The sequence below is a fragment of the Hyperolius riggenbachi genome, chromosome 2, assembly GCF_040937935.1.
Source record: "Hyperolius riggenbachi isolate aHypRig1 chromosome 2, aHypRig1.pri, whole genome shotgun sequence".
NCBI lineage: Eukaryota > Metazoa > Chordata > Amphibia > Anura > Hyperoliidae > Hyperolius > Hyperolius riggenbachi.
The window spans coordinates 43,172,470-43,193,933 of NC_090647.1; the positions used below are offsets into that span (position 1 = coordinate 43,172,470).

The 21,464-nt window shown below is 47.5% G+C and overlaps 1 protein-coding gene across 1 annotated transcript in view; it reads left to right on the forward strand.

Annotated features, from left to right (window-relative positions):
* The window catches only part of LOC137545457 (ras-related protein Rab-30), a 158,287-nt gene that overhangs the window by 107,516 nt on the left and 29,307 nt on the right, over window positions 1–21,464 (forward strand). Inside the window, exon 2 of the mRNA XM_068266704.1 lies at window positions 17,040–17,140. Within this exon, the coding sequence (XP_068122805.1) occupies window positions 17,048–17,140 (93 nt within the window). The 5' untranslated portion in view covers window positions 17,040–17,047. The remainder of the gene's footprint in view (window positions 1–17,039; window positions 17,141–21,464) is intronic.

Below are 21,464 nucleotides of genomic sequence, written 5' to 3' on the forward strand. Positions count from 1 at the left end.
GGAGATCCGTACAGTCACATGACAGAGGAGAGCGGCCTCACATAGCTCTATGTCTAATGACAGGCCACACAGGGGATCCGTACAGTCACATGACAGAGGAGAGCGGCCTCACATAGCTCTGTGTCTAATGACAGGCTGCACAGGAGATCCGTACAGTCACATGACAGAGGAGAGCGGCCTCACGTAGCTCTGTGTCTAATGACAGGCCGCACAGAGGATCCGTACAGTCACATGACAGGGGAGAGCGGCCTCACATAGCTCTGTGTCTAATGACAGGCCACACAGGGGATCCGTACAGTCACATGACAGAGGACTCACATAGCTCTGTGTCTAATGACAGGCCACACAGGGGATCCGTACAGTCACATGACAGGGGAGAGCGGCCTCACATAGCTCTGTGTCTAATGACAGGCCGCACAGAGGATCCGTACAGTCACATGACAGAGGAGAACGGCCTCACATAGCTCTGTGTCTAATTACAGGCCGCACAGGAGATCCGTACAATCACATGACAGAGGAGAGCGGCCTCACATAGCTCTGTGTCTAATGACAGGCCGCACAGGGGATCCGTACAGTCACATGACAGAGGAGAGCGGCCTTACATAGCTCTGTGCCTAATGACAGGCCGCACAGAGGATCCGTACAGTCACATGACAGAGGAGAACGGCCTTACATAGCTCTGTGTCTAATGACAGGCCGCACAGGGGATCCGTACAGTCACATGACAGAGGAGAGCGGCCTCACATAGCTCTGTGCCTAATGACAGGCCGCACAGAGGATCCGTACAGTCACATGACAGAGGAGAGCGGCCTCACATAGCTCTGTGTCTAATGACAGGCCACACAGGGGATCCGTACAGACACATGACAGAGGAGAGCGGCCTCACATAGCTCTGTGTCTAATGACAGGCCACACAGGGGATCCGTACAGTCACATGACAGAGGAGAGTGGCCTCACATAGCTCTGTGTCTAATGACAGGCTGCACAGGGAATCCGTACAGTCACATGACAGAGGAGAGCGGCCTCACATAGCTCTATGTCTAATGACAGGCCACACAGGGGATCCGTACAGTCACATGACAGAGGAGAGCGGCCTCACATAGCTCTGTGTCTAATGACAGGCTGCACAGGAGATCCGTACAGTCACATGACAGAGGACTCACATAGCTCTGTGTCTAATGACAGGCCACACATAGGATCCGTACAGTCACATGACAGAGGAGAGCGGCCTCACATAGCTCTGTGTCTAATGACAGGCCACACAGGGGATACGTACAGTCACATGACAGAGGAGAGCGGCCTCACATAGCTCTGTGTCTAATGACAGGCCACACAGGGGATCCGTACAGTCACATGACAGGGGAGAGCGGCCTCACATAGCTCTGTGTCTAATGACAGGCCACACAGGGGATCCGTACAGTCACATGACAGAGGAGGCCTCACATAGCTCTGTGTCTAATGACAGGCCACACAGGGGATCCGTACAGTCACATGACAGGGGAGAGCGGCCTCACATAGCTCTGTGTCTAATGACAGGCCGCACAGAGGATCCGTACAGTCACATGACAGGGGAGAGCGGCCTCACATAGCTCTGTGTCTAATGACAGGCCGCACAGGGTATCCGTACAGTCACATGACAGAGGAGAACGGCCTCACATAGCTCTGTGTCTAATGACAGGCCGCACAGGAGATCCGTACAGTCACATGACAGAGGAGAGCGGCCTCACATAGCTCTGTGTCTAATGACAGGTCACACAGGGGATCCGTACAATCACATGACAGAGGAGAGCGGCCTCACATAGCTCTGTGTCTAATGACAGGCCGCACAGGGGATCCGTACAGTCACATGACAGAGGAGAGCGGCCTTACATAGCTCTGTGCCTAATGACAGGCCGCACAGAGGATCCGTACAGTCACATGACAGAGGAGAACGGCCTTACATAGCTCTGTGTCTAATGACAGGCCGCACAGGGGATCCGTACAGTCACATGACAGAGGAGAGCGGCCTCACATAGCTCTGTGCCTAATGACAGGCCGCACAGAGGATCCGTACAGTCACATGACAGAGGAGAGCGGCCTCACATAGCTCTGTGTCTAATGACAGGCCACACAGGGGATCCGTACAGACACATGACAGAGGAGAGCGGCCTCACATAGCTCTGTGTCTAATGACAGGCCGCACAGAGGATCCGTACAGTCACATGACAGAGGAGAGCGGCCTCACATAGCTCTGTGCCTAATGACAGGCCGCACAGAGGATCCGTACAGTCACATGACAGAGGAGAGCGGCCTCACATAGCTCTGTGTCTAATGACAGGTCACACAGGGGATCCGTACAGCTGCTGGGCTGCCCCCTTCACTCTGCTTGTTGTTTTCAGAGGAGCTGTTGTGTACTAACAGAGGAATCACTTGTTTTTAAAAAGTTCACATCAAAATCAATTATCTGTAGTCCCTTTCACGCACGTTGTTCAGCTTTATCAGTGTTATGCATTCGCAGAGGGCACTGTTTTTCCACAGAATACAGTAGAATTCCTTTATAGTAAACTTTAAGGGACCCAGGAAAAGTATATCAGAGGTTTACTATATCAGAAATGGTCATACTCAACTCAAGCACATAAAAGTATACTATGATACTCACTCAGAATTCGGTCAATAATTTGGAGTAATTTTATCTTTTTAATGCTTCAGCAAGCGAGCACAGACAGTGTCTAAGCTACATCAAAATGCACAGAGCTCCATATGCAGGGATTTGCATGCAATAATCATGCAACAGGTTGCACAGGCAGCATAGATCTCACCAATTAATGCAGGTACAGTACTGATAGTGTTTTCCTCTGTTCACAGCCCTGTGCAGCCTGGATAATACAGTAGCATTGCAGCCATGCACAAGCAAGTCACAGATACAGGCAAATACCTCAGTTATCAGACAGCAGCTTACACAGGAAGCACAAGTCTCATTGGCTGGTGCCTCTGAGGTAATCCACGCAAGCCCAGAGTAGTGTGCAGATAGCAAGATAGCGAGCAGGCTACAATGGCTGCCAGCCCATCCATTTACCACAGCTCATGGGTCTTCGACTGACGTATGACAAATAATCCCGCCCACTTTCCACTATAGTCAGATACAGAATAACTAAGGTGCTAAAAAACAGGATCACTGTACCTGAAGCTCTATTTAATCAGGGTGTACTATACCAGGCATTACTCCCATATGCTGAAAGAGAACCCGAGGTGTGTTTGACAAATCCTATTAGGACACAGAGGCACATTCTGTATACAATGCCCAGCCACTGCGTCCTTACAGCGTTTCTCCAGACCCCCCCCCCCCCCCCAGTTCTGCTGTCCCCCATTAAAAAAGCACCAAGCTAGCGACACACAGATTGTCGCTAGACTGTTACTTACCTCTGTCCTGTCATTCAGCGCTTCTCCCCCGCCTCCTGTATTGCGCGGCTCCACGCCTGTGTCCCTTCCCTCCCTGCCTCTGTGGAGGCTTCCAATTGGAGGAACAGGTAAAATTGGTCAGTAACTGGCCAAGAATAATTGAAAGTGTGTACCAGGCTTACAGAGGAACTACAGTGAAAATAATGTAATTAAAAAAGTGCTTCGTTTTTACAATAATTATGTATAAATGATTTAGTCAGTGTTTGCCCGTTGTAAAATATTTCCTCTCCCTGATTTACATTCTGACATTGATCACATGGAGACATTTTTACTGCTGGCAGGTGATGTCACTGGAAGGAGATGCTGCTTGCTTTTTGGCAGTTGGAAACAGCTGTTATTTCCTACAATGCAACAAGGCTCCCACAGTGTAATGTCAGGACCATGGTCCTCACAGTTTCCTGTTGGAGGGGTTTCACCACAATATCAGCCATACAGAGCCCCCTGATGATCCGTTTGAGAGAAGGAAAAGATTTCTCACGGTAAAGGGGGTATCAGCTACTGATTGGCTACGGTTTCTCTTTAACACCAAGAAAGCAGCGAGAGACTTGGCAGCAGCCGCCGGTATATCCTGGTATAATTTTGGTAAGTGAGAACGCACTTAGCGATATCAGCCCTTCCTAGCTGCTGCTACAAATCAGGAATGACGTGCCGGAAGTGCCTTTAATAAGCACAGAGATTTCGGCTGGTTATTTAATGGCTCTGAGATATTGATCTTGCTAGCTCTGCGGAGAAGACACATTGGAAAACAATTGACGATGACACAGTTTTAATAATATAACAGGTTGGGAAGTGCTGGAGGAAACGCAGGGAATGTTAGCAGTGATTTATAGTAATAGGCTTGTCATCAGAAGCAGCCTAATGTGAGCACTCCCGTCATTTTATGCAATCAGCCGGCCCATAGCATAGCTAAATTGTCAGCTGATGTTATTGGAAGCGTCAGTCTGGAACAGGGAAGCCACACCCCTTTCATTTAAAGGGGCACTGTAGTGACATAATGGAATGGAGTAAATATTAAGGATACCCACTTTTACAGTAATTCTCCTAGTTTCAGCATCAGAAACACTTCCTATATCTACCATATTTTTCAGACTATAAGATGCTTCTGACCATAAGACGCATGTAGGTTTAGAGGACAAAAACAGGAGAAAAATTATATACTAAACCTGGTGCATCCATGGTGAAGGGGCAGCTTGTGGTTTATGCCCCCTTTGTACCTCATGCCCCCTTGTTCCTCTTGTGTCCCCCATGTGTCTTCCTCTGTCCCCCTTGTGCCCGCCTCTATGCCCCTTTGTGTCCCCCTGTGTCCTCCCCTGCATGGCACAGTACAGGGAGTCCCTGACACTGCCGCGGGTTGGAGGTTGGTATTGGCAGGCGTTCACAAGTCAGGAACTCCCTGCATTTAGACTAAAAGACGCAGTGACTTTATTCCCCCACTTTTGGGAGAGAAAATTGAGTCTTATAGTCCAAAAAATACAGTATATATTGCTGTATTGTGGTGTATAGCCCCCCACTCAAGTGATGTCAAGCATAGGCTGATTAGTTATGCGTCCTTCTCCCAGTGCACTCTGGGAGACCAGGCGTTTTTTCTATTTAGCTCAGAACCCACAACCATTCCTCACAGATGCACCTGCCAGCAGTAAACATGTTACCACCTCTGATAAATTTCAGATTGTAAATCAGGGAGAGGAAAGATTTTACAATGAGCAAACACTGACTAAATCATTTACAATTGAATATTGTAAAGAAATAAGCAATTTTAGTCATTACATTATTTTCACTACAGTTACTCTTTAGGCTAGTTTTATACTTGTGGCAAGAGTTGCGGTATGATGCTCCGCCCCCTGGATGATGCTGTAGCATTGCAGCCATGCACGAGCAAGTCACAGATGACAGGCAATTCCCTCAGTAATCAGGCAACAGCTTATACAGGAAGCATAGGTCTCACCGGCTGGTGCTATTGAGGTAATCCACGCAGGCCCAGAGTAGTGTGCAGATAGCGAGCAGGCTACAAGTGGCTGCCAGCCCGCCCACTGACTACGGCTCATGGGTCTCCGATTGACGTCTGATGCATGTGTCCCGCCCACATTCCACTATAGCCAGATAGAGAATACCAAAGGGGACAGAAAACAAGTATATTATAACAGAAGTTCTGTTATATCCGGGTTTAATATACCAGGCGTTACTCACATTTTTTACCGTATTAAGATGCTCCGGACCAAAAGACGCACCTAGATTTAGAGGACAAAAACCAGGAAAAAAAATCCATACTAAACCTGGTGCATCCATGGTGAAGGGGCATCTTGTGGATTATGCCCCCTTTGTACCTCATGCCCCCTTGTACCTCTCATGTCTCCTTGTGTCCTCCTCTGTCCCCCTTGTGTCCTCCATGTGTCCGTCTCTGTCCTCCATGTGTCTGCCTCTGTCCCCCATGTTTCCTCCTCTATGCCCCTTTGTATCCTCCTCTATGCCCCTTTGTGTCCTCCTCTATGCCCCTTTGTATCCTCCTCTATGCCCCTTTGTATCCTCCTCTATGCCCTTTTGTGTCCTCCTCTATGCCCATTTGTGTCCTCCTCTATGCCCCTTTGTGTCCTCCTCTATGCCCTTTTGTGTCCCCCTGTGTCGTCCATTTGTCCCCTTGTGTCCTCCTCTGCATGGGCACAGTACAGGGAGTCCCCGACATTGCCGCGGGTTGGAGGTTGGTATTGTCAGGTGTTCACAAGTCAGGAACTCCCTGCAGTTGGACTATAAGATGCAGTGACTTTTTTTCCCCCACTTTTGGGGGAGAAAAAGTGAGTCTTATAGTTCAAAAAATACTATTACTATACCCAAATGTTTACTATATGTTTACTATAACAAAGTTTACCATAACAAGATTATAATGTATTGTACAAAAAAATAAGCAATTTTATTTTATTCATTTTTATTTTCAGTACAATTTCTCTTTAATATTTTCCTGAAAAAAATAAAAATAAGAAATCTTTTTTAGTACAAGACCAAAGAAAAAGATAACTGCATTATTTTAAAATATCAGTTCCGGGCAGACTATCCCTCTAATTGCCCTCCAGCTTTGCTTAGTAAAATGTGGTCGTACGCCGCCGGGATGCAATCCTACTTTTTAGTCTGACCAGCCGAGAGAGGAAAGGCCACGTCTGTCTGCTCCTGTTTACACACAAAGCTCTGAATCTGAAGTCACCGGAGATCATTAGGGACGGATGTGTCGCGTTCTTCAGCCCCTCGTTATACCTTCCCGGGTAATGACAAGAGTTAAGCAATCATTTGTTAGGGAAGGATCTCATTATTAAGTTGTTGCTTGGTTACCCTGACAATGCTGAGTGCGCTGCCATGGAGCAGCCTATAATTCACGAGCGCAAGACACTTTTACACCCAATAAAGGGTCACACAAACGAGAAGCTAGAAGCCACAATTCTGCCAAACTCCGGACAGCAAAGCTTCTCTTACACTTACCCCGTCGTGTCTCAGGTTCCGAGACGCAAAGTTCAAGTGTACCAGAGCAGAGTAAAAATAAAAGTGTTAGAGCCAGTCCACACTAGGTCCGGAAACGTATCCGTGGCTGCGTTTTTCAAACCTGATGAAAAATGGAGTCCCGGATACTAATGTTGAAAATAGCAGCCAGCCTCACCCAAGTAAAAAACGGATCCGTCTGCGTTTGCGGGGATCCGTTTTCAAAACCTAAACGGAAGGTCCGGATCTGCTGCATTTTCACGCAACGGATCAGGACCACGGACACACGCAGGGGTAGTGAAAGTAATGAGAAAACGCATCTCCAGCTCCACAGGCAAAAAACGGATGTTAAAACGGATAGCCTGAGCTTTATGATTGGCCCAAAAAAATCCTCCCACTCCTTCCTAATGATGGAGACGTTTTCTGTCAGGGAAAAACCTGAACGGAAACTGATGCAAAACTGATGCACTTTCATCAGTTTGCAGTACGGTGGGTACTTCCCCTGATCCGGACTGCAGTGTCCGTCCTGCAACCGGGTCTAGTGTGGACCCACTCTTATACATAACTGCGGCTTCCTCCAACCTCATCCACACGGGTCCGCTCCCACGCCGGCGTCCTCAGTCTTCTTCTGCTTCGGTACGGACTCCCGTAACTTCCTCCAGTCGTGGCCAGTCTGCGCAAGAGAAGTGCACCATCTACGTATCTCTCTGGCGGCTGCTGGAGAGATACATAAAGAGCGCACTTCTCTTCCGTCAGACTGGCCACGACTGGAGGAAGTTACGGGACTCTGTACCGAAGCAGGAGAAGACTGAGGACGCCGGCGTGGGAGCGATCCGTGTGAATGGGGCTGGAGCTCTGGTACACTTTAACTGCAAAGTTAACAGCGCATTACTGTGTGACTTCTGCAGCGATGCAGCGGTGGCAGAATGAATGGAAGTCTATGGGCTACTCAAATAATTAAAATTTGTTGGCAGCGGTGCAGCGCTCATGCGTGGAACGACACAAGTATGATGGGGAAGCCAGGAATCCCAGTGACGTACTTCCTGTCCAACAGGGGGTACGTCACTGGGTGACAGCCGTGAAGGGCGTGCGGGGGAGGGAGGGAATGGCGCTGTGCATATGACTCTTGTCAGCGCACTCTGTCGCAGGGTCATATGAATCTAGTTTTTGGCATAATGGTGAAATGCGATGGCAGCCTATAGCTTTGCTATACACCAGCGGTACTGGATGTAAGCCTGGCTTCAGGGGCATAAATAAATAATTAGCATATTCAGCAGTGGTGCATTGTGGGAGACCACAGTCGCTCACTTAAAGCTGATTTATCGCAAATACCTTACGTTTTTAAGAAGGCAAACAAAGAACGTTAACAGTGTTTTACCCAGGCATTTTTGGCGAGAAACCGGCTGTTATCTGCTCACCTCCTGCTGCTGTAAACAGAGAAGCACCTGCCCTGCATTCTCTCATCTCACCCCACCTGGCTATTTTTTTCATGCCACCCGGTTACTTTTTCATGCCACCCGGCTGGAAAAAAAATTCTGGGGAGAACACCGGTTAGATCTGTCTGTCTATGCTCAACATATGTGACAATCACCTATGCCCCATGTACATCTCGTTTAGGTTTCCTATACGAAGAAAAATAAGGCCATGGCCTTTATGTAATGTCTCTAGTCATTTCTTGTGAGTCTCCTGTAAGAGAGCAAAGCTATGTAAGTCTGGGACACACCCCCTTTCCGGCTCTGAAGGCCTCAATGGAGGATTGCATCGATAGACTGTGACACAGTCCAGAAATATCCCTGTATTTTAGAGCTAGAAGTGGTAAATAGGTATTATTCCATATAAGGAGATGTTGTTGTACATGGAGGGGTGTGGTCTTCTGTAAGTAGTGGATTTACTCCAAGGGCCTCAGCCCACTAACGCAGTTATGTCCGGTTTTCAGCATCTGTAACATTGATGTGTTGCTGAAAAGCAGACGCAACTGTGCACAACTGCATTAGTGGGTTTAGGCTCTAATGAGTGCGTCTTTTATCAGCGGTAACTAAGCGGCAGCACCAGAGGCCTCATTGCTTTCACACACACACGCAGCTACAGTAAATAAGGCCGTTTAGCTACCGGGGGATATTTATACCCTGAAACGCTCCACGCTGTGAACTGCTTCACTGACTCATTGGCCCCAATTCACGAAGCATTACTGAATTTGGTACTGCTGAAAAAAGCTGATTTTACCGATCACCTTCCCAAATTACAATTCACTAAACTTATTACCGCACAGAAAATTAAAATGACTAACTAGTGAGATAAATAACCGACTTGTGTAAATACTTCAAGAATTGTCAAAAAATTGCAAATCACAAAGGTTTACGCCTTCGGTAAATCGGGCAACAATATTTGATTTTTTTTTCTCCAGCTCTTAACAGCCGATAACGTACTCTCTCCATGCTCCCTCTGTGCGGTAGATTTGACAGACAGCCTTTTGGGAGAACCACACAGTCCTGCTTCTCAAGCTGATTTGGCGGTGGAAGGCGTGTCTTCCCTGTAGCAGAGCAGAGGAAGAAGACATTTTATGAGGCATTTTTGCATCCCTGTAGATGTGAAAATCTGTATACTGTTATAGAGAAGAGCTCCCCCTGGTGGCTGCAGCACATCTAAAGGGATGTCAGAGATGCTCTGGACAGAAAGCGGAGTCATACACACAGCTAATCTGTTCCACAGCTGGTAAGTGACTGAGCAGGGCTTAATGAATTGAAGCATGTTTGTTCGGTAAATTACTGAACTTCTGCCTCATGCGGGAATTCTTTAGTGAATTTGGAAAAAATGTGTGAAATACCGAATGTAGTATTTTGCCGACTAAAATTATTTTACCAAACTGCCCTTAGAGAATTGAGGCCATTATCAGAAAAATGGCGATCTCACTGTCCCAGGTGAGAATACGACACAACGCGAGTCCAGATCCGGATACCTGGAGCTTATACATCAGCTCTCCTTGGAAGAAGCCTGTTCAGTTTGCCCTGCAGGGCCTTTGTTATCAGCCTGGGGCAAGAGAGGGGAGAGCTGACAGATTGCTGGGGAATATAGAGGGAGGGGCTTCTGCTACTAAATTGCTCATTAGGCCGATAACTACTCTTTAGGAAAAATTGCCGCTAGGCCAATTTTACTTTATTTACTCTTCAGCAGAAATCAAGGCAAATTATTATTAAAGAGGAACTCCGGTGAAAATAGCATAATGAACAAAAGTGCTTCATTTTGACAATAATTATGTATAAATGATTTAGTCAGTGTTTGCCCATTGTAAAATCTTTCCTCTCCCTGATGTACATTCTGACATTTATCACATCCTGACATGATTTACTGTTGGCAGGTGACGTCAGAGGAAGGAGATGTTGCTTGCTTTTTTGACAGTTGGAAACAGCTGTAAACAGCATTTTTTCCCACAATGCAACAAGGCATCCACAGTGTGATGTCAGAACCATGGTTCTGACATCACACTATGGGAGGGGTTTCACCAGAGCCGGGACAAGGTCCTCCAGCACCCAAGGCTGAGACACCAAAGTGCGCCCCTCCATCCCACCCACCCCAGCCATCACACACTGACTGCTATTAGACTAAGAGGTGCCACAGGGCCCACAACCTCCCTAACACCTTAATATCGAGTTATCTGGCTTGCAGTCACTGCCATGTATCCCCTTTTCTTATTTCTTTCTGCTTCAAACACAATTAGGAATGACAGCTGAATGAATTCTGCGCCCCCTCCTACACTGCGCCCTGAGGCTGGAGCCTCTCCAGCCTATGCCTCGGCCCGGCCCTGGGTTTCACCACAATATCAGCCATACAGCCATACAGATGATCTGTTAGAGAAAAGGAATAGATTTCTCATGTAAAACGGGATATCAGCTACAGATTGGGATGAAGTTCAATTCTTGGTTACGGTTTCTCTTTAAAGAGACTCTGTAACAACAAAAACCTCCCCTGGGGGGTACTCACCTCGGGTGGGGGAAGCCTCCGGATCCTAATGAGGCTTCCCACGCCGTCCTCTGTCCCACGGGGGTCTCGCTGCAGCCCTCCGAACAGCCGGCGACTGTGCCGACTGTCAGTTCAATATTTACCTTTGCTGGCTCCAGCGGGGGCGCTGTGGCGACTTTCGGCACGGAAATAGACGGAAATACCCGATCTCCGTCGGGTCCGCTCTACTGCGCAGGCGCCGGAAACTTGCGCCTGCGCAGTAGAGCAGACCCGACGGCGAACGGGTATTTCCGCCTACTTCGGCGCCGAGAGGCATCAGAGCGCCTGCGCAGGAGCCAGGAAGGTAAATATTGCGTCACCGCTGCACGGAGGGCTACAGCGAGACCCCCGAGGGACGCAGGACGGCGTGGGAAGCCTCATTAGGATCCTGAGGCTTCCCCCACCCGAGGTGAGTACCCCCCAGGGGCCGTTTTGTCGTTACAGTTCCTCTTTAAAGAGAACCCGAGGTGGGTTTGAAGAATATTTTCTGCATACAGAGGCTGGATCTGCCTATACAGCCCAGCTTCTGTTGCTATCCCAAACCCCACTAAGGTTCCCCTGCACTCTGCAATCCCTCATAAATCACAGCCACGCTGCTGACAAACAGCTTGTCAGAGCAGGCTGTGTTTATCTCTATAGTGTCAGTCTGCTGCTCTCCCCGCCTCCTGCAGAACTCCAGTCCCCGCCTGCATCCCGTCCCTCCCTGCTGATTGGAGGGAAGGAACGGGGGCAGGGACCGGAGCTATGCAGGAGGCGGGGGAGCAGCTGAGACTGACACTACAGATGTAAACACAGCCTCACAGCATGGCTGTGATTTATGAGGGATTGCAGAGTGCAGGAGGACCTTAGTGGGGTTTGGGATAGCAACAGAGGCTGGGCTGTATAGGCAGATCCAGCCTCTGTATGCAGATAACATTCTTTAAACACACCTCGGGTTCTCTTTAAGGTAGCCATACATCTCTCGGCTTGGCGGACGATAGACCATTCATGTGTGCATTTATACCTGTCCTGTGCCGCCCACCACGTGGTGCCCATCAATCTTCCAGTTCTTCCTCTTCTGTTTGCGCCCTTACACGCTGCTGGCGCTTGCATCTGTGTGTGAGGTCATAAGCGCCACGCACTAAACGGTGACAAATAGATGGTACTATGTAAATGCACACACAGGGGGCACATTTATACACTAGGGGGGCAGCGGCGGACTCGGCCAGAGGATTCCACCTCCTGAGGTAAGTACCCCCTAGTGGCGCTTTTTTTCTTACAGATCCGCTTTAATAATAATAATACAATTCCATCACATTACACACATCATACGCATGTTACGTCACGCTCTCATGTCCACTGATCTGACTATTTTCTTTTTCGTCTGACGATGTTTAGCGTTCACTCGTCCCGGACTGTGACAGGTCTGCTTTGCGGCTGGTTTGTGTCGGCTGCCAGGTGTTTATGCCAGACGGTTTGAAGACAATTGCTCTGGATATCCAGCAATTTCTGAGGAGGAATATTGTCCTAAAATAGCACGTCTAGATACACACTGTGATTTTCCTCTCGTTTAGCGGTGACAACCGTGTGACAGCGCAGCCGGGGATACGGGACAACGAGCCAGGGAGAGGGAGCGGAGACGTGTTATTAGTTATGATACTACGCGGTTTTATCCTGCTTATTATTAAGAGGCTGTTCCCTCAGAACGCAGGGCAGCTCTCTGTGTAATGATAGTGAGCAGACCGCCACATTCCACCCATTACACAGAACACATAACTGGCACCTGCCCAAACTCCTGTCCTCACGCAGGTCGTTTGAGGTAGGAGCAGGGCTTGAAGTGTACCCGAGCCAAAGCTTGGGTTCAGAATGAGATACTTACCTAAAGAGAGAGAAGCCTCAGGATTCTATTGAGGCGTCCCTCTGAATTTTGATGTCCCCCCGTCACTGAGCGCGCCCCCCCACAGGAAGATTAGCGACACAAGGCATTGTCGCCAATCATATCAGGGCAGTGTACCTCCTCTTCCATCAGCGCGGCCACGCAGTACTGCCCGAGCATCTCCACGCATGCGCAGTAAGCCACAGCCACTCGCGTGCGATTGGCTCCTTGCTACTGCACATGCGTGGCTGTGCTTGCACGGCTACTGGTAACAGGATAGGAGTACAGCCCCCACCTCACACTGGCTAAGAGGAGACATCAGAGCATGAAGGGACGGAAGCCTCAATAGAATTCTGAGGCTTCCCTCTGTTTAGGTAAGTATCTCTTTTTGAACCTGAACTTCGGCACGGGCTCTCTTTGATGGGATCCTGAAATGAGAGAATATGGAGGTTGCCATATTTATTTCTTTTTAACTGGTTCAGGACCGACGCAGTACGCTACGTCCAGCAGGTGGTGTTGTGGCTTGCCTGGACGTAGATTCAACGTCCCCGCCTATCTCGCCACAATTCGCTCGCTCTGCCGTCTATAAGATGGCAGAGCTCTGTAAGCAGGTCAGGAGCCACTTTCATTGGCTCCTGACCTCATTATCATGCAGAGCCAATCACATTGGCTCCCATTGATAGACAGCGTCAGGAGCAAATTAAAGTGATTCCTAACCGGCTGTCAGCACTCTGCCGTCATGGAGACGGCAGAGAGAGGAGCCTGTGGTGATGGGGCTGCTTCGTGACCGGCGGTTATGTGCGGTGATTCGTCATGAAGCAGTATTTTACCGTACCAGCAGTCTCTGGTGCTTAAGGGGGCAGAGACTGCTGGTACAGAAGTGGTTAAACAATACCCGGTTGCCTGGCAGTCCGGCTGATCTCTTTGGCTGCAGCAGTGACTGAATCACACACCTGAAACAAGCACGCTGCTAATCTAATCAGACTTCAGTCAGAAACATCTGATCTGCCTGCTTGTTCAGGGTCTAGGGCTAAAAGTATTAGAGATAGAGGATCAGCAGGACAGCCAGGCAGCGGGTATTGCGACCGCATGCAGTGTTTTTGGGTGACGCGGCAGACTGCGGTAAGTGTAGAAGGGGCCTCAGTATTTTGTTGGTAGCTGGGGCTTATCGAAATTGGCACAAGTACCATCCACAAATGACAACACTCATGGAGCTGGACCTTGCTCAGGTAAGGAGCTCGTCTCTGCTGGATCACAGTGCTACCTGCAAAGCCATGATGCTGCGGAGTACTTCCCATGGTTAAGCCTGTCCTTATTTCAGAGGCTTTTTATGTAAGGAGCTTTCCTGCTGAAACAATGGTGCCGGAGTCTCGTGTTTTCTGAGATGTAATCGAGCTGACTCACAGCCAAATTCTGTTGCTAAGGTGATGGAGAGAAACGGAACACTGCTTTTATTAGATGATACGGATTGGCACTGTACTTCATCAGGCTAATCCGAATGACAGACGAAAACAAACTATTTACTTAGCGCCCTAATTGAAATCAGATACCGTGGGGTTCTAACAAGGACGGATATCGATGGGCCACTCTCACCGGCGTCATTAGAGCAAATCTGTACAATTAGTGCTGCACACATGGGTAAGCTCCACGATTAAAGAGGACCTCCGGTCCTCTACGACTTTTAATTCATACTCTGTTGGAGGCCCGCAGGTTTGTTCAAGGCTTTGATGAACAATGCAGTACAGTGTTCTCCCCAGAATTTTTTCCCAGCCGGGTGGCATGAAAAATTAGCCAGGTGGGACGTGATAAGATAGTACAGGGCCGGTGCTTCTCTGCACAACTCTGCTTACAGCATAGGAGGAGGTGAGACGATGACAGCCGGGTGTTCACCAAAATTAGCCGGGTGGAGCACCCGGCTAAAAGAGCCTGAGGATAACACTGCAGTATATTATTATTATTGATTTATAAAGCGCCAACCAAGGGCATAATTAGATTTATGTGAATACGAGGAGGTGATTCTAGAGGAGGACAGAAGAAGGTCATGTGCAGATCTGAGATTGCGGTTAGGTTGGTATCTGGACAATTTGCTTTTCAGAGCCTATAGCTGGCTTCCTGTCATCTGTAGATTCGCCCGGTGGGTGAGTCATTCATGAGTGACCATGTAACTCACAAAGCCCATACAGGCCAGACTAGATTTCCCAGAATTATAACTAAAATGTGACATGGATTTAGTTTGCATATTTCTTTCTTCAGTTGACCAGTTTATCGACTACCTCATCCATATTCAGTTTGATGCATAAGAGATTGGTGGGAGATTGTGCCTGTCACTATGTTGGCAAAGCCTGCTCTAAACGTGTACCGTGTATACTCAAGTATAAACCAAGAGTTTTTGCTCCTAAGTTGGCCAAAGCAAATGATTGGTTTATGCTTAGATTATACCTAGTGTCTACTGGCACCCCCATGTGATCCTCTATTTAAGATTAAATACCCCATGAAGTGTGCCCACTGTTTTTTGGAGACCGCTGGTGAATGCCGATTTCTGTAAAAAACGTATGGTCCGTCACTTTGGGAAACCTTAGCATGACACAACAGTCCTAGACTCGAGCTCAAGTCCAAGATCTCCTTAGCTGAGATTTGCTCCTAAAAAGTGAACGATGTGCTGTGAGGTTCACAAAATGCATTGAGAATTCCAAACTCGGTTTTGTATGATTAGACTACGATAAATAATATATGTTGGGAGTAGGAGGATTTCTAGCACATATACTATAGATTTGTGCATATTTATACTGGAAAAAGTGTGGTTATTTTGTTGTTTTTAACTTGTCATCTGTCTTTGTGAATCGTGGTTTGTTATCAAACTATTTTTTTTATTTTTTTGCCTTTTTTTTTTTACTCAAAGTTTGCATTGGGTTCCCTTTAAAACAATGCGGGAAACGCTTTTGAAATCAGAAAATCAGAAGTCACTTATTTGCCAAGCACGAGTGGGTCGTTCCCGCAGTTGGGTTTTTCAAGTACAGGACTTAGAAGTGAAAAATATAAATGCTAGTAACAAAAGAACACAATACAGCGGTGTCAACAGATATATTCGGACAGTGTTCCAGTAGACAGTTCATTGGTTACAACAGCCAGAGCCCACCATCTTTTGGAGGGGAAAGGAGGGGTTGGAGGGCATGGAGAGAATTCAAGAGGTTGACAGCAGAGGGGAAAAAAAGAGTTCCTATGCCTTCAGGTAAATTATAGAGAACCCTAATCTCTGGTATACAACTATATAACACTTGAACATAGGTTCCACTATGGACTAGAGCAGCCATGGGCAAACTTGGCCCTCCAGCCGTTAAGGAACTACAAGTCCCAGAATGCATTTGCCTTTATGAGTCGTGACTGTGGCTGTAAGACTCCTGCAATGCATTGTGGGACTTGTAGTTCCTTAACAGCTGGAGGGCCAAGTTTGCCCATGCCTGGACTAGAGGATCTAAACTGAAAGGACCACTCCAGCGAAAAAAGTAAGCAGTTAAAATCTAATAGAACCGATAGCTTTTGTACTAGTCCATCTCCTCATGAGGGATTCTCAGGGTTTTCCAAAAGCTTTTCCTGAACAGCAGTTGCTATGACCAACTGCCAAAATATTGTGCAAGTAGGGAGTCTGGCTGGTATCTCACTATTTTAGCAGTTAAACTGCCGTTCAGGTAATGCTTTTGAAAACAAAGAAATCCCTGAGAATCCCCCATGAGGAGATAGACTAGTCCAAAACCTGTCCGTTCTGCTAGATTTGAACTGCTTACTTTTTTTTCCCTGGAGTGGTCCTTGAAGTCAAAGACTTGTGCACACTTGCATCACTTGCTATACATCATTGCAAGGTACGGATTTCTATTGGTCAAGGGGAAGTGAACTAGACAAGTGGCGTTAGCAATTCATCAAGCAGCTTAGCGACAAGACACAATACTGAGCCTTCCTCCCGTATTTCCAGTCGCCCCGCAGACATCCCAGCATCCCTCACCGAGGCGTCGCAGATAGTAGCTAATAACTACACACACATAACTGAACACGGACAATGATCTAGTTGTAAAAAACTCTACAAACATCTCCAGAGCATTGTGCTAATTGCTCAATGCGTTCTGCCGGCGGTGTCTCATCGCTACGTGGCGGAGACTGCGAGGCAGCGGACCTTTGCCCTGTTTACTGGGAGGTGTAAAGTTCCCTGCGAATGTCACAATAAAGCCAGCGCAGTGCGAGCAGCGAGAGGAGAGCCCGACTGGCTGACTGACCCTCTCTACTTGTGTCTCCACAGCTGTGTAAATGAGTATGGAAGATTATGATTTCCTATTCAAGATCGTTCTAATTGGAAACGCCGGAGTGGGGAAGACCTGTCTGGTGCGGAGATTTACCCAGGTAAGAGGCGCCTGCCGGCATTTTCCTCTCACTACGAGTCCCTCAGAGGGAAAGAGACTGCGGAGAGTCAGTTGATGCATTCTGTAGAGCCAGGCAGAGAATATTTCAGTGTTTTAGAAATGTGTCATGACAACGATCTCTGCTTTAATTCCAGTAGATTTAACAGTGCTTTAAATAGGAACTCCAGTGAAAATAATGTATAAAAAAGTGCTTCATTTTTACAATAATTATGTATAAATGATTTAGTCAGTGCTTGCCCACTGTAAAATCTTTCCGTTCCCTGATTTACATTCTGACATTTATCACATGGTTACATTTTTACTGCTGGCAGGTGATGTCACTGGAAGTAGCTGCTGCTAGCTTTTTTGGCAGTTGGAAATAGCTGTAAACAGATGTTATTTCCCACAATGCAATGAGGTTCACAGACAGGAAACTGCCAGGACCATGGTCCTCACAGTTTCCTGTGGGAGGGGTTTCACCACAATATCAGCCATACAGTGCCCCCCGATGGTCTGTTTGCGAACAGGAATAGATTTCTCATGTAAAAGGGGGTATCGGCTACTGATTGGGATGAAGTTCAATTCTTGATCACGGTTTCTCTTTAAAGGGAATCTGAAGTGAAAATAAACTTATGAGATAAGAAAGAAAGAGAACATTAGTAGCACAGATATGAGTCTCATATTGTTTCCAGTACAGGAAGAGTTAAGAAACTTCACTTGTTATCTAGGCAGAGTTCTCTGAGCTTTCCGATGATGGACTACAGTGCTGTTTTCTATCAGCACTTATACAGCAAAGAAACAGTGAAAGACAACTTCAGATATGATTTTACTGCAGAGAAGGTTAAAGTGTCATTACTTTTGCTCTATCAGTTTAAAATGCAGAGTGTAGTTTGTAAACTGCAAATATTACGGAATGATCCAGTGTTATTAAAAAAGCTATATAACTGAAAATAAAAATATGAGACTCTTTTCTTTGCTACTAATGTTTTATTAACCACTTGAGGACTGCAGTGTTATAACCCCCTAAAGACCAGGCTCATTATTGCTAAATTGGCCACTGCAGCTTTAAGGCCAAGCTGCAGGGCCGCACAACACAGCACACGAGTGATACCCCCCCTTTTCCCCCCACCAACAGAGCTCTCTGTTGGTGGGGTCTGATCGCTCCACAGTTGTTTATTTTTTTTATAAATATTTATTTTATTTTTAATACATTTTGCTATTTTTTTTATTTATCCTCCCCTGCACCCTCCCCCTGCCAGCCAATCAGGGTGATCAGCTGGCTTCAGCCTATGACAGCCGATCACTCCCCAGCCTCAGGAGGGGACAGCCGTGTCACATGGCTGTCCCCAGTACAGCGCTGCTGTCGATCGCAGCGCTGTACATGTAAATAGACGGCGATTACGTCGTCTAACAGTCTTCGCCGCTCGGAGACTGAAGAGGGGGCGGAGCTCCGCCCCCGAGCAGGAGATGCGCGCGCAGCCTGTGCGCGATCTCATGCAAATCAGAGCCCCAGGACTTGACGCCAATTGGCGTTAGGCGGTCCTGGGGCTGCCGCCGTGTCCACGCCCATTGGCGTGGAGCGGTTTTTAGGTAGTTAAGTATCTATACTACACATACAATTCATTATATCATTTTTTTTCACGTCAATGTCACTTTAACTGCTCGCCGACCGCGTCATGCCAATGGGCGTGGCCGCGGCGGCAGCCCCAGGACCAGCTAACGCCGATTGGTGTAAAGTCCTTGGGGCTCGCAGTGCAGGAGATTGCGCGCATGCTGTGCGCGCATCTCCTGTTAGTGGGCGGAGCGGAGCCCCGCCTTCATTCTCCGAGCGGCGTCTGCCACTCGGGAGACTGTTAGATTACATTGTACAGCGCTGCGATCTGCAGCAGCGCTGTACTAGGGACAGCCGTGTGTCCCTTCCTCCAATCAGCTTAAGGAGGCGGGAAGGGACGCAGGTGGGGAGCGGCGCTATAGAGGAGGCGGGGGAGCGGTGGTGACAGGCAGCACAAAGGGAAACAACCTGCTAGCGACAAGCTGCTTGTCACTAGCACAGCGTTTTTTTTTTCTGGGGGACAGCAGACCACGGGGGGGGGTGTCACAGTACAGACACAGAGGCTGGTGACAGTATGCAGAACCAGCCTCTGTGTCCTAATAGCATTCTTCAAACCCACCTCGGGTTCTCTTTAAACAAGGTTTGAACTTCTTTCTAATCTGTAGCCAATACACCCTTTCCCATGAGAAATTTTTACTTTTTCTCGAATAGATCATCGTGGGGGTCTGTATGGCTGATATTGTGGTGAAACCCCTCCCACAGTGTGATGTCAGGACCATGGTCCTGACAGTTTGCTGTCTGTGAACCTAGTTGCATTGTGGGAAATAACGGCTTTTTCCAACTGCCAAGCAAGCAGTATCTCCCTCTGTGCATAGAACTCTCAGTAACGAACATTCCGTACAGATCACCTGGCAGAACTAAAGAAGTCACCACCAGTGATACATTTTTATTCATGATGTTATTTTCACTACAGTTCCTCTTTAAAGTAAACCTCTTCAGGTTTTCATTTATCTAGGTCATGATGTACCCAAAGATTACAATGCTAGATAGACACGGAATGATTCAATGTTATTTCGCTGTAATTCATTCAGATGCGTTCGCCTATGAGGCATATCATCTTGTACAATGTCAATCTGCTATTATGTTATTGCTATTATGCTAATAGTTGATCTTTGTCCTTGTTCATATGTACAAAAATGATGAACATGGTAATAAAAAAAGCTACATACACACTTTCAGTAATGGTGGCCTGGGAAAGATCATTCTGGGAATGATCTTAATACAGACATACAGCCAGGACTGTCCCTACTAGGGAACAGTGCAGGCGACATGTTAGTGTGTAGAGCAGCTGCAGCGGAGCACAAATTCCTGGTCCAGCACCGGCTGTTTTCCTCTTCAGCACCGAAGTCCATCATGTGATATCAGAAGCCCACAGAGAGATGCTGCCGCATGGTAAGAGATAGAGATAGATCCCATAGCCCTGGACACTTCTTATATGGAGGGGGGTGTTAATACAGGACACAGAATCTAGCCGCACTTCTTACTGGGGGAGGGGGAAGAGGCAGATATTGGCTGTACTTCTTTCTGGGGTGAGGTTGGATCTGTGGGAAAGGGGTGAGGGCAAATACAGCATTTCTTACTAAAGGGGCGGGAGGCAGATATTGTCCGCACTTATTACCTGGGGGAGGGGTCAGAACACAGAATCTGGCCGCAATTCTTATTAAAGGGGACACATGCTGGTGGGTTTGCAGATGGCAAAAACTCTAGAACCTGTCCTGCATAGAGCCTGTTCTGTGCTATGGAAGAAAGCAGGCATGAGGAGAAGACAGGCCAGAGGTCAGGGCAAATGGGCTTGAACAATGAGATTAGTAGGTGGGCAGGCAGGGTAAGGTCAGCATTTTTTCTGTTAGATTTGTCAGTTAGATTTTCTGCATTAGATTATTTTCTGTAGAGACTGGTCATTACCTGTTGCATTGTCTTTTGGTTATCTCTTGCTGAGTAGAACAATGCCTAATTGCTGGGCAGGTATATGGTTAGATAGATAATTTCCAACATGTTGCAAATTCTCTATCTGGCAGGTAAATCTTACAGAAAATTGTATGGTGTGTACCTAGCATTAGGCCATAACCAGCAACACCTGCGCCAAAACTCACACGCCCCCAGCTTGACAGCCACCATTTAGGCCACAGCTGCCAAGCTGGGGTTGGGCTGTGGCAACAGTTGTGACTTTGAACATTTTTTGCCAAGGGCAGTAAATGGGGTGGAAAAAAAGAGGAGGGATCAGGAGGGTAGTAGGAGTAAACATCGCAGCAAGCCCGCCTCTTCCTGTCTGATAATTTGACTTTAGCGGAAAGTAAAATTTTTCTAGGAGTGATTACGGTGGAGAACGAGTAGAAGAACATTAAATTTGTGCGGAAGTATGTGGATCCAACATGAACACATCACTGTGCTTAGCTCAGGTAGTTTAGCCTCAGGTCGGGTGCACTTTCAGATCTGCTGCTAACGTTTTGGTGCCAGACACCACTGCAGACTTTCAGAGGTTTTGTGGAGTCTATGCTACACAATATTATACAGGTGTTTATAATGTTTTGGTTAATCAGTGAGTGCAAATTAAAACCTTTGTAAAGAAGAAGTTCCTGTATTTTGTGCTTTCAAGACTTCAGGTCCCTTCGGCCCCTTTTACACTTGCATTGCAAGTGTGCGTTGCATTACCCTGTTTTACCACAGGGTAACGCAACGACAGTGCAAGTCAATGAGACCTTTTACACTTGTT